General features: G+C 42.7%; 1 protein-coding gene across 1 annotated transcript in view; it reads right to left on the bottom strand.

Moving 5' to 3' along the window:
• Positions 1 to 14,861, bottom strand: part of LOC139756497 (high-affinity choline transporter 1-like) — a 1,116,821-nt gene that overhangs the window by 14,709 nt on the left and 1,087,251 nt on the right. Inside the window, exon 12 of the mRNA XM_071675940.1 lies at positions 2,953 to 3,083. Within this exon, the coding sequence (XP_071532041.1) occupies positions 2,953 to 3,083 (131 nt within the window). The remainder of the gene's footprint in view (positions 1 to 2,952; positions 3,084 to 14,861) is intronic.

Here is a 14,861-nt window from a genome sequence, read left to right as displayed (position 1 = left end):
TCCTAGGCTTCGAGGCAGGTGTACTCCTAGATAAGATATCCCTCGGGTAAAGGTCAGGTATCTGCTACCAGGAACTGATCAGCTCCTCCCTCAGGTTACATAGTACTCAAGAGTAAGTAATGACGTTCCTGAAATGTCCAGTTCATCCGGCTAAAGTCTAGTGCGTCCACTGCTACATGAGCTCATGTGTTCCTCCTCCTCCAGGATGATCGCCGAAGGTGGCTGTGTGTGTGTGTGTGTGTGTGTGTGTGTGTGTGTGTGTGTGTGTGTGTAGTCCGGTGTTGCCACTATCCACCATGGTGTGTGTGTGATCTTCAATTAGAACATTACGAGGAAGGGATCATTGCCTTTTTTTCCACTGGTAGAGTCACGCACCTTGACTTTACTTTCCCGAAATCTTTATTCTTCTCTGGATTTCCTTCAGATTGGTTGTTCTTGTACTCATCTTGCTTCACATGTGTATCCATTACTTGAAAAGTACTTCTTCGCTTATTTTACTGATGAATCTAAATTATAACATTTCCCTTTGAAAGAACTGGGCAATAACGATAGAGTTAAATCGTTTTAGTATCTTTTAGTGTTCCAGTAAGTGTCGACTCGATTCAGACAGTGTTACAGTACGTATCAATTCGATTCAGAACCTGTGCTCTAGTAAGAACCAAATCTATTCAGATACTCAGTCTCCAAGAACGAATCAAAGAGAATCAGAATCTCTTAGTGTCCTAATTCTAGTCAAGTGATTCAGAAACTAATGTGGACTCCCGTGGTGTAGCGGTTAGCGTCGCGGACCGTGACGCATTCATGGGCCGCGCAGGGTCGACAGCACAAGTTCGAATCCTGGTTACGGCAGTCGGTCCACTGTCAACCCAGTTGTTCAACCACCCAGTTGTTCATCCACCCCTAAGGGGTTGGTCGATAAAATGGGTACCTGGCAATGGGACGGCGTTGATTTGGGCCTCAGTTGCCCTTGCAGTCTCGGTTACAAAAAAGATATCAAATAGATTCGAAAACTCGGTGTTTCAGCGCGAGTAAATCCACTGCAGTTGCTCTAGTTCAGGCCAGTCTTTGTTGCCTTACACTGTGTCTGCGTGCGTGTGTGAAAATGCGAGCCTGCTGCCTGCGGATGTGTACTGTAGTAACCGATCAGTTCAGTATAGTCAGAGAATTCTTCACTCGTCCTCACCGTTTGTGTCACGGGGAGTGAGTTTTAAACACCTGTCTCTTAACCTTGTATATACGTACCATGCCTTTACTCCTTTGTGCGTGTACATAAACAAACACACCAATCTAAATGTGCATACATTCATGCGAGCGTATATGTGATCAATGTATATATATATATATATATATATATATATATATATATATATATATATATATATATATATATAGCATGAAAAGATAGTTCTACACATGAGAGGGGCCCCATCTCGAACACTCTCAGGTCCCAGAAAACTTTTAAAAGTTACTTATTCAGTTAATTCCGTTCAGTCCACTACTCTTACACCATACTATTAAAGTACTTATCTACATCTTTGCTGTCAAGTTTATTGTCTAACTTCACATTTTGGTATCTGGTTGTTCTATCTTCGTATCTTTCGAAAAAAAAGAAGATTAAACTTCATTTCTGATATCAACAAACTTGTTTAGAACCTGAAAAGGTCCTGATTAAGTCACCTCTTACTCTTCTCTCCTCCAGGATGGTCAAATTCATCGCCTCTAACTTCTGAGTGTAACATCTTCCTTCATTGTGGGACCATATTTGTTGCCCTCTTCTGCACCTTCTCTACGAGTTCTTCTTGATTCTTTAAAGTGCGTTGACCAAACTTGGCTTCACACAGGATGTGGACAGTCTGCAAACTGTCCTTATTTACGGATTGGGCCGAGATTTTAACATTTGCTAGTAGGCAGTTTGTCTCATTTACAGTTCTCCTAAGATAGGGGTTCTGGCGACAAGTTAGGCACAATGTCAACTCCCTATTCCCCCTTACACACAAATTTCAGCAGCTTATTTCCTTCAAGATAATATTCGTATTGATACCTTCCTGTTCTCCCTTCTTATAAAAAGGCGAGACGTCTATCCCTGTCCGCTCCCTCAGCACATTGCCTTTCTCCAGTGGCTTCTTAAAGAGTATTTCAAGAGGTTCCATCCACTGTATCTGCCTACACGCACACATTCAGCACATACGGGGAAATTTCATCAGGACCATTAGCCTTGGATGTGTCAACACTCTTTAGTACACGATTCATGTAATTTCCTGATGTCTCAACGTTCCATAAAACCTTCCCACCCTGTCTGTCTGACTAACGTTGGGACGAGAGTGTCTTCCGCTGTGAAAATATTTTCCAGCTTGTTATTCAGATCTTCAGATATTTTTACATCATCCTTTTCACTTCTTCCTTTTGAACCCCTTTGCCTAATTACCTGCTTCTTGACTGTAAAGATGTTTAAAGTATTCATGGTAAAGTTTTGGATTCTATCTTGCCTTTTCCACAATACTCTTCTCAAATTCTTATCTGTTCCTCCTTCCTTATCCTGTCTTTCTCGTTCTTTGGTTTCTTACGCCTCGCACAAGCTGGCTGGCTGGAGTGCTGCCTGTATATTCTCCACTTCATATCTCGAAGTTCCTCGGCTTTCTGATATATATCTTTTAATCAAGCTATTCTTCCAGTTTTCTCATCCGTCCCCATATATCTGAAGTCAAGAAAAACCATGTTCCTATAACTTCTTTGTGAAGTTTACAACATTTTCTGTGTATGTGTATATGTGTGTGTGTTAGAGAGAGAGAGAGAGAGAGACTGAGAGAGAGAGAGAGAGAGAGAGAGAGAGAGAGAGAGAGAGAGAGAGAGAGAGAGAGAGAGAGAGAGAGAGAGAGAGAACAAGAGGAAGTGGAGTGTGGACTTCCCGGTGGAGGTTGTGTGTCTGTACTGCTATGTGGCAGGTAGACTTACCCAGGATCCTGAGGATGAAGCCCAAGACGTAGGCAGTGATGGAGCCATAGACGTTGACCTTATCAGGAGCGTGCACTGCCAGGGTCAGCTGAGGGAAGAGCATCACGTACACCAGGTCTCCACACAGGTAGCTGGCGGTGAAAGGAGGACCATTATTTATACTACCAGGTGATTGGATAGGGGGAAAGTAGATCAGTAAATGAGTGGGTCACCATCCTGGAGGCTGGGGGAACATACAGAAAGTTACAGTAACACATTACAGAGGGGCTGAGGGCAATGTAACCTGAATGTGGTGGAGGCTGGGGGAACATACAGAAAGTTACAGTAACACATTACAGAGGGGCTGAGGGCAATGTAACCTGAATGTGGTGGAGGCTGGGGGAACATACAGAAAGTTACAGTAACACATTACAGAGGGGCTGAGGGCAATGTAACCTGAATGTGGTGGAGTCAGTCTAACATCTACACTCATCGCTATCCTCACTCACATATCCACCTCATACACTCACCTCCTACACTAACCCACGTTCTCTTGACATCTGCACCCATCTACCCCATGCGCTAAGTCGCTCCCAAGCATACTCACGCTGTGAAACACCCGCATTCTAAAACACTCGTGATTTCATGAATATCTGCGATAGCTTCACTGGTGATAAGAATTTCCATTTTAAAAGACGGCCGGAATTTATCTTGAGATGGGAATATACACCTCGGGAGGAGAGGAAAAAACTAATACTTAGATGTTGGTGCTACGCAAGACAACAAGGTTAATACCTGAAATAGTGGTGGTGAGTCACGAGGCGTGTTAGCGGGTGAGTCACGAGGCGTGTTAGCGGCTATAAATTTGCCAACACCAGATGAGAGGAAGAGAGAGAGAGACAATCATATTTTCAAGTTTCAAATGGATATGACGTGAGATTCTAGAATTCCTTGAGATTGGCAAGAAGACGAGAGGGTGAAGCCATAACGAGAAACTAAGGTAAAAACACGTTAGAAAAGATGTCAGAAGTATTTCTGGGTTGACAGAATGATGGATGAATGAAACAAGCTACCTACCTAGCTGTTACAATTGAGTGCTGACAGTATACAGATAAATAAAACGTTTCTGGACAGTAAAGTGAGCTAAAGAAATGGGGCTATGAGAGTTTAGTACTATGTAAGTAATTGCATGTAGATAATTAATACACAAATAACACAGTTACTCATAGAAAGACCTGGAGGTAGCAGGATGTCAAGGAGAAGAGAAAATGAAACTAAACAGCAACTGCTGAAGTTCACAGAATCAGGGTGTGAAAACGGAAAAAGTTGTGTCAGAAATAAATTATAAAAGTTATAGACGAATTTGTGGTGTGTAAAGATACATAATATAAGACGAGATTCGAAGCATTAAGAAGCGAGTCTTTAGAACTTGGGGAGAAACATTTCTGGAGAGGCTGCAAGGCACAGGCAGCTAGTGAGGCAGTCTTGGTATTTGGTTCATCGGAAAAACACACTGAGGACAGAGACTGTGAGACTCTTAAGAGAAAATGATACGGGAATTTCTTGCGACTCTGAAATAAAGAAAATAATCCCAGAGGTAGACTGAGTATGATGAACTGATGAATACATCAGTGAACAAAAAATGTATGCAGACTCATCAACTCTCATGGAAAACAACGCAGAGGCATTAAGGCCATCTGAGAGTTTCCGTGGAATATTTATAAAAAAACAAAAGACTGAGGGAAGAAGTTGAGGGAATCTGGCGGATCATCCTTTGGGGGGAGAGAGAGAGAGAGAGAGAGAGAGAGAGAGAGAGAGAGAGAGAGAGAGAGAGAGAGAGAGAGAGAGAGAGAGAGAGAGAGAGAGAGAGAGAGAGAGAGAGAGAGAGAGAAAGCGTCAGTATACAGGACAAGGAAAGTTTAGTGACAAAAAGGAAGATATTAAAGAATTCAAGTGAGGATAGGCTGGAGGACGATGAAAGGGATCTGAACTTCAAAGATGTTGCATGTAAAACCGACCAGACATTACAAGCATCAAGACTGAAATTCATAAGAAAATAAAACTCGCACGTAGTTTCTTCCTGACGGATACACTTGAAAAGGAAAAAAGAAAAGACATATGGGAAGGGTCTAGAGAGCTCTTCTAGTTAGAAAGCCTCGCAAATTCTTAAAGGCAACAGCTGGCAATAGACCAACCAGTCAATTCATGTAGGAGAGAACTGTGACAAAGTCTGCCACACCGCACTGACTGTAAATAATCTACAAGCGTTAGACGCACTAGAGAACAACGACAGTGTGGTTTTGAATATACAGGGAACGTCAGAATTTCCAGTGCATTGCAGAAGAGGAAGTTACCAAAACTAGAGACTTAGTAGAGGAGTTACCAAAGTTAGGGACTTAGTAGAGGAGTTACCAGAGCTCTGGACATTAAATACAGAGGTAAGTTGAGATCTACTCAGAGGCGAAGACTCAGCGCGACCTAAGTTACGAGAGAGTTCGCAAGAAAACGTACTGTGCACGTACAACATATCGCTAAACACACGAGAGTTAGATGCAATGATATTCCGTCAACACTCGATCTGGAAATTGCCTGGAAATCAAAATCATCCTTTATGGACGTCCGCTTCGGGAAAAACGACCAATATGTTTCTCGAAATGGAACATTTGAGTGAAAAAGATAGGCTGCAGCAGCAAGCAGAATATACATAAAAACGAACTCGATGAACTGGAAAACGGCTTTAGAAGCACATACGAATTCCACATTCCAAAGAGTAAAAGGTTAACAGCTTTATATTTCGTAAATGCAACGATAGAGGAGACGGCAGGTGGGTACCAGGAAGAAGGGAATGATAAAGAGGAGAAAAAGATCGACTCGACAAACATGAACAGACAAAACAATGAGAGATTTATGTTAGAGGTATAGAGGGCAGAGTTTCCAACACAGATGAAGATCAGAGGAAAGAACTGGATGCTAAGTCTTAGAATGCGATCATTTTAGTGGATCGGAAACAGGAATGGATGTGATATTTTTAAGAGCAATGATAACCAAAGGCAGGCAATGAAGGCACTTACGAGGAAAGAGACTCACTCAAGGCCAATGGAACAGGTGATATTTCGACCTAAGTACTAAATGAATGTAATAAAGCCCTGGGCATGCAAACCGACAACTACTTGAGAGCTAACTTGATGAATTCTTTACCAATACAGCAAAAGAAACCACACGGTGTACCTATAATGAAGAAACGCAACGGCGAAATTGCACTGAACTACAGACATGTGTCCTTAACAAACGTGTTCTGAAAACTTCTGGAGAAGGTAATCAGGTAGCAAATAAAAACATTCCACGTTGAAAGAATCCTTACGACAAAGAAACAAGGGATCTGAAGCGAAGACGTCATATGTTTCATTGTCTTACATCCAAATACACACAAATGAGCTCTGTCGTTATGTGCCCAATATATACGTCTCGTCTCGTCTCGTCTCGTCTCGTCTCGTTAGTTCTGTCTCTCTTTACCTGGAATTGAACAAGACTTTACTCGTGAACGAGATGTAGCCTACTAAAATAATCTCCATCTGTTCATCTTTATAGAACTCCACATAGCTTTCCCACTTCTTTTGAAAGTTTTGTCATTCTTAGCACCAAAATAACATCTAGAAATCCTATATAACACAAATGGCTGACTCTGTCTGCAAGAGGCTGTAAACCGACATGACACCGGCAAAAACATGTCCCTATCCTGGGTCTCTCAGATGAAAGATTAAGAAACAAATGTAGAAAAAATTTGAGTCCCTTAGGTACTTATAGACCGGATAGAAGTAGGAACGTTATAGGAAGAGGAAGAAAAAAACCCTGTTTTTAGAAAGTGGATGGTGGTTGTGTGTGAGGAAGTACTCTAACAAGTCTTCGTATGGATGGTCTCCCCACAAAAACTATAGGAAACACCACCCTGACGAGTGCCATTTGCTTCGATTATAAAGACGACTGAAGAGTCTTTGTATGAAGGATTGCTCTCATATGTAGGGTGGTTCTCTCTCTCTACATAACCAACCTGGTAGAAGAAAGTCTAAAAGTTGGTACAATAAAGTCTAAAGCAATCAAACAATGTCAAAACAAAAAAAAAAAAAAAACAGCGACAACAAATCTTTGCGTCCTTGTGAAGCTGTTTGTAAAAACAAGAGAGAAACACAGAGCTTAAGAGCAAAGAGTATAAAAGCAAATAAATGACAAGCAGAAATGGCTATAAACTTTAAGAAGGCGAAAATAATGTCAGTTGTGGACTTGAAACGTATTCTTTGTCAAGCTTTTTCTTCAACACTTTTACGGTGTTGTTTACATTTACTGTAATTAATCAATTATTCCATAAGTTAATCCTGTGGAAACATGTATTCTGCTTCATTTGAAGCAAATCGTTTGTTTAAAAGTTTCTATCCAATAAAAGTGATATGAGACTAATCTAACCTTAAATGTCTGTATTGTTAAAGAATGTCTAGTCGTATGATAGCGGTTCTGAGTATCTCTGTCATACCAAGTCTTAACCTCTTTTCTGAGCTAAATAAGTAAAAGTCTTCTGTAGATCTCTCGCACGATTTGTTTCCCTAGTCCGAGAATCATCTTGGTAGCTTCCCTCTTTGCTCTATATTCTATCTATGTCTTATGATCTCTCCCAGTCTAATAACACTTGACCAACTTTCCCTGTGCTGCACTGTAGACTCTCTCTCTCTCTCTCTCTCTCTCTCTCTCTCTCTCTCTCTCTCTCTCTCTCTCTCATGAAAGTATTCCTTCGGTGTCTGCTCCTGAGGAATGGCTGATTGTATGCCTCCACCACTAGGTGTCTAGACCATGTAATTCTCGGCAGAACATCATGTCATATGATTACTATGGCCGTTGACAACTCAGTGCTGGATCACTGCGACGTCTGTTTCTTTCTCGACACGACTAAGCTTTAGAATTCTTTACTCTTCACATATCTTTCATAACAGATAATATCCCTTTTTTTCTTCAAAAGCCAGTTTTTTCCACCTTTCAATCCCATTATTTCTGTTTCTATTTCTCTAAACGTTCTGTATTTCGCCCATGGTCTGGCATATGTGTTTGTGTACTACCACAAACACCGTACATCACAACAGAATATTACAGTTTATTTTTCAGGCTGGCATTCAAGAATTTACTAAATAGACTGAACATTCCTCATCTGGAGGAAGCAAAGAGAGGAAACAAAAAACGAAATTTTTCGTATTGGAAAATTTTTCTTCTGTCAGTCAGTGTCCCACAGGAATGAGGTCGATTGCCTGGGAATATACGGGGAGGAGGACCTATCCAAACCTCATGAACCCGGGGAGGGAGGCACCTGTCATGAACACAGCCGCAAGCTCGTTATTCGAGCGGATCGCCACCCCGTATGACGTCACCCTTCCAGCCGCTCAGAGCTCGCACATCGCAGCCGCCAATCTAAGGTGATCACTGAAATTTGATATTTTCTGTGTGAGCAGGAGGTAAAGGTAGGACAGGGTAAGGAACCCGGGGAGAAAATGACTCCTGAGGCGCCATCTCGGAGTGTAGTTTCTGAGTTTTCACGTCCGACATCTCTCTCTCCTCTGCTGTCTTCTGTCCCACGTGAATGAAAGCTAACTCATATGAAGGATGAGGTTGTAGAATCCTTAATACCTTTGATGGTAAGCTGGAGGAACACTGGAGGAATCCCTAAGGGAGGGAAGGGAGGAATCCCTAAGAGCCACACAAGGGTAGATCTAGAACAAGGTTCCACAACCTTTCTCGACTCCCTGGGGACCACATCAGTAGACCAAGTCATGATCTCGGGCCGTAAAAGTTGACTCGCCATGATAGCTACGCTGTTAAACCATATATTTTTTTTTTTTTTTTACGTTGGAGGCTTCAGTCATTGACAAACGTCCACATCAAGGTCGGGCCTTAATTGAAATATAAAGAGGGTTACGAAAAAGGGTAAAGGAAAAGACAAGGGATAGTATTTACGAATTTTGGAGGAAGTGAAAAATCGTGTCTTTGAAAATGTGCCAGGTTATCAGGTCATAGTTACTGGGGGAGACATAAGGGAGTTGAAAGTTCCAAAGCTTCGAAGTGTAAGGGAAGAAACTTGTCAAAATGGTCATATAGCAGTCATGTGACGCAGCAGCTTGCCAAGTATTGCGCTGTCTAGCAAGTGGTGAGGGCACACAAACAGCCAGCTCATGGAAGCAAAAACCAAAGTAATACTTATAGAAGATGAGAGAAAGTGAACCAACACTGTAGCGTAGGGCGAGCGGGTCAAGTTTTGAATTTAGCTAACCTGGGAGAGTCTATAAAAAAAAAAAAAGTCAGGCTGCTTTCGACTCGGCTCTGTCAATTAAGGATGCAAAGCTGGAAATAATTATTCATCAGTATCGTTAGTTATTCATCAGTATCATTAGTTATTCATCAGTATCATTAGCTATTCATCATGCCTAAATGTATAGAGTGGAAAAAAAAAAGAATGCGCTCGCCATCCAGAGCATGACAGTCTCACTCTCGGCGCTGGATTTCTAGAACAAGGTTCTTGATTCTGGGAATCAGTCTCGTAGCCACTCGTAGCCACAAGGTTGCCGTCTCTCAGCCTTACATCAAGCCTTTGACTCGCTGAGACTTATGAGAGTAGGTATTTGTTCGCAGATGTCAAGTGGAGCCGAATATGCATGCAAATATACCAGACTTCTCTGATCTTCAGGGATACACTGATAAAAGACTGAGTAACTGGATGTGCAATGATGTGTTGCTCAGTTCTTATGGAAGGCGTTCCGGGCCCCACATCATGTAGTCGAGGGCCACATGCGGCCCGCGGGCTACCATGTTGTGCATCCATGATCTAAAACGTCTTAACCAATGAACACTCTGACGAAGGTGGTAGACGAGTGCCAAAGACCCCCTTTCTCAATTGATTCCCCGCAACGAAACCCATCATCCTCAAAGCAACTGCCTTACTGCTCATGTGACGAGGACAGACCCTCACAACAACTGTCCCTGCCTTAGTAAAGCAAAACGAAGGAGGAAGCGGTTATCTAAAAAGCCTGTCATCAGAGATAAGTGATAGGAACCAACACAGACACAAGGAGCGCCTCTCAGAGGAATAGGAGCGTCTGAAGAAGTGTAGTTGTCACAGTCAACACTTTACATAAGGTGTTATGAGCAACAATACGACCCTAACTACAGTCAACACTTTACATAAGGTGTTATGAGCAACAATACGACCCTAACTACAGTCAACACTTTACATAAGGTGTTATGAGCAACAATACGACCCTAACTACAGTCAACACTTTACATAAGGTGTTATGAGCAACAATACGACCCTAACTACAGTCAACACTTTACATAAGGTGTTATGAGCAACAATACGACCCTAACTACAGTCAACACTTTACATATGGTGTTATGAGCAACAATACGACCCTAACTACAGTCATCACTTTACATAAGGTGTTATGAGCAACAATACGACCCTAACAGTTGGCATTACAAACTTTAGTCTTGGCTACAAATGAAGCAGACCCAGAGGGATGCAAAATTCCCATGGTAAGGGAGACGATGACCTGAAGGCACAGTGAAAGAAACAAAAAAAACTGTCTATAGAAAATGACACAGGGCTATTCCCTAGTCCCAGGTGTTAGGATTCTAATGGTTACCTGACTCTTAAAATCAGTGGCGGATGACCTGCATTATTTAGGAAAAACCACACTAGAACAAAAAAAAAAATGACCAGAAGCTATGAAAACTGCTGTAAAAAGAAAAATGCCTGAAGTAGGTACCAACGAGAGAATAACACTCGCGTTGAAATATCAGAGTCCCGGATGTTGGCCCAAATCAAATATAAAATTTCAGAGTCAAGTTTTTTTTTTTCTTTACGCTTTGGGAGGAGCTCCTCGCTACCTATACATTATCCACATGACAAGCCTGGCACATGTCACGGCACCTGGACCTGGAGACAGTAAATGATAAATCCATTTCCTCTCATTAATACCCCAGCGTGTCGTGGATAGGGTAGTAGGGACGTGGTGCCGAGGGAAAATCTGTGTACCGTCGTACACCCTCAGCGATGACTCCAGGATACGGAGCGATGTCCTACCTACTAACGTAGGAGATAAGATGCATCATTGCACCATGATGTTATGTGCTGATGACTCGACCAGACACTGGCATTATGGTAGTGACATGGAGGAGGACAGGTCAGTACTACATAAAGCCAACCATCACGATATATTTCACTAATACATTATCAGTATATCACTTAAGGGCTAAGGGATTTTCCTGTTACATGTGTAATTTATCTATAGATATATTTTTGTCTTTCTCGAATCCTCTAATGATGACAAAAAGGATTATCTTGCTTCAACAAGATCCTCGTGGTACACTAGAAGCTCCAGGTATGTGTACGGTGGGCTGCATCACAGGGTACAGGCACAAGACAAAGAGCCATTCCATGGGACAGACAGACAAGATCCTGTGGCTTAACCAGGATCGAAAAGTTAGTTAACGTTCATCATCACTATGCAAGCCTGAACTATTGTTCACCTCGCTTCCCGTCTCGTGTTACGAACGAGCCACAGGGAACACAGAAAAGATATCGACTTGTGCGTCCGGAAAAACCGAAAGATGCACATGAACCAAAGATGTCCCGAAAAAACGAAATGAAAAAAAAATTAAGCCTCCGTTTTCTGTTAGAACTTTTGTCCCTGTAAGGATAACCTCAAATTTTCAATCTCTTTGGGCCGGCTCGGTCTCCAGGTATTTCATGGCTCTGTTGGTCGAGGTGTAGCACTTACCATGTTATCGCGGGCCAGTGGATCAACCCGCTCAGCTGTGACTATTGTGGTGAAATACGTCAGCAAGTGACCTCCCTCCAAAACACACACACACACACACACACACACACACACACACACACACACACACACACCAACGCGAGTAAACAAATCCCTATAAGATAGACACTCGCCATCTCCTACCAGGACCCAATTCTGGGAACTGCTTGTCAACAGAACGTCAGCAGGGGTCAATATGGGCTGAACTCGGAGCTTGGGAGGCCTCGATCGGCAGACGTCTGTCCCTGGGCTGGCACAAGCGTGGGTTCCGATCAATACCGCCTCTATATATACACCAGGGGCTCCTCCCTGGCCCCTTTCTCTCACTTGACTCCGCCTTCACTGGGCCCATGCACTTAAAGCCTTCCCTGAAAATGGACTAGGAAAACACAACCACAACACAAAGGAAAAGGCGATACAGTCGGAAGGTGGAGGGGAGAAAAATGGGGAAGGCGTAAAGGAGGAGGAGGAAGGGAGGGGGGAAGAAGAGGAAAGAGGTGGGGCAGGGAGACAGAGGTAGCAGGGCGGAGGAATGGCAGAGTAGGGATGCACGGGAGGAGAGGGTGGAGTTGGTGTGAAAGGGAAGTGGTGGGGAAGGAAGGTGGAGGAAGAGGGGGTGGATGGTGGAGGTGGTGGGGAAGGGTGGTGGTGGGGAAGGGAGGTGGAGGTGAGGATGGGGTGGAGATGGTGTGGAAGGGAGGTGGAGGAGACAGTGACAAGTGTCTTGAGACCATCCGTTTTCCTCACGTGATATTCCTAAACTACCGGATGACGCCATTTAGTGGCTATTGGCCGTACCAACAACTTAATTTATCCATATATATATATATATATATATATATATATATATATATATATATATATATATATATATATATATATATTTTTTTTTTTTTTATTATACATTGTCGCTGTCTCCCGCGTTAGCGAGGTAGCGCAAGGAAACAGACAAAAGAATGGCCCAACCCACTCACATACACATGTATATATATACACGTCCACACGCAACACATGCATATCTATACATCTCGACGTATACATATATATACACACACAGATATATACATATATACATAATTCATACTGTCTGCCCTTATTCCTTCCCGTCGCCACCCCGCCACACATGGAATGAAAACCCCCTCCCCCCGCATGTGCGTGAGGTAGCGCTAGGAAAAGACAACAAAAGCCACATTCATCCACACTTAGTCTAGCTGTCATGTATAACGCACCGAAACCACAGCTCCCTTTCCACATCCAGGCCCCACAAAACTTTCCATGGTTTACCCCAGACGCTTCACATGCCCTGGTTCAATCCATTCACAGCACGTCGACCCCGGTATACCACATCGTTCCAATTCACTCTATTCCTTGCACGCCTTTCACCCTCCTGCATGTTCAGGCCCCGATCACTCAAAATCTTTTTCACTCCATCTTTCCACCTCCAATTTGGTCTCCCACTTCTCCTCATTCCCTCCACCTCTGACACATATATCCTCTTTGTCAATCTTTCCTCACTCATTCTCTCCATGTGACCAAACCATTTCAAAACACCCTCCTCTGCTTTCTCAACCACACTCTTTTTATTACCGCACATTTCTCTTACCCTTTCATTACTTACTCGATCAAACCACCTCACTCCATATATTGTCCTCACAAACATCTCATTTCTAGCATATCCACCCTCCGCACAACTCTATCTATAGCCCTCGCCTCGCAACCATATAACATTGCTGGAACCACTATTCCTTCAAACATACCCATTTTTGCTTTCCAAGATAATATTCTCGACTTCCAAACATTTTTCAACGCTCCCAGAACTTTTGCCCCCTCCCCCACCCTATGATTCACTTCCGCTTCCATGGTTCCATCCACTGCCAAATCCACTCCCAGATATATCTAAAACACTTCACTTCCTCCAGTTTTTCTCCAAACTTACCTCTCAATATATATATATATATATATATATATATATATATATATATAATATATATATATATATATATATATATATATATATATATTTATTTATTTATTATACTTTGTCGCTGTCTCCCGCGTTTGCGAGGTAGCGTAAGGAAACAGACGAAAGAAATGGCCCAACCCCCCCCCATACACATGTATATACATACGTCCACACACGCAAATATACATACCTACACAGCTTTCCTTGGTTTACCCCAGACGCTTCACATGCCTTGATTCAATCCACTGACAGCACGTCAACCCCGGTATACCACATCGCTCCAATTCACTCTATTCCTTGCCCTCCTTTCACCCTCCTGCATGTTCAGGCCCCGATCACACAAAATCTTTTTCACTCCATCTTTCCACCTCCAATTTGGTCTCCCTCTTCTCCTCGTTCCCTCCACCTCCGACACATATATCCTCTTGGTCAATCTTTCCTCACTCATTCTCTCCATGTGCCCAAACCACTTCAAAACACCCTCTTCTGCTCTCTCAACCACGCTCTTTTTATTTCCACACATCTCTCTTACCCTTACGTTACTCACTCGATCAAACCACCTCACACCACACATTGTCCTCAAACATCTCATTTCCAGCACATCCATCCTCCTACGCACAACTCTATCCATAGCCCACGCCTCGCAACCATACAACATTGTTGGTACCACTATTCCTTCAAACATACCCATTTTTGCTTTCCGAGATAATGTTCTCGACTTCCACACATTCTTCAAGGCCCCCAGAATTTTCACCCCCTCCCCCACCCTATGATCCACTTCCGCTTCCATGGTTCCATCCGCTGCCAGATCCACTCCCAGATATCTAAAACACTTCACTTCCTCCAGTTTTTCTCCATTCAAACTCACCTCCCAATTGACTTGACCCTCAACCCTACTGTACCTAATAACCTTGCTCTTATTCACATTTACTCTTAACTTTCTTCTTCCACACACTTTACCAAACTCAGTCACCAGCTTCTGCAGTTTCTCACACTGCAGAAGCTGGTGACTGAGTTTGGTATATATATATATATATATATATATATATATATATATATATATATATATATATATATATATATTTTGCTTTGTCGCTGTCTCCGGCGTTTACGAGGTA

Source organism: Panulirus ornatus, chromosome 22 (genome assembly GCF_036320965.1).
Source record: "Panulirus ornatus isolate Po-2019 chromosome 22, ASM3632096v1, whole genome shotgun sequence".
In the NCBI taxonomy this organism is placed as follows: domain Eukaryota; kingdom Metazoa; phylum Arthropoda; class Malacostraca; order Decapoda; family Palinuridae; genus Panulirus; species Panulirus ornatus.
Note: the sequence above shows the minus strand (reverse complement) of the source record. Positions and strands in the feature narration are given on the sequence as shown.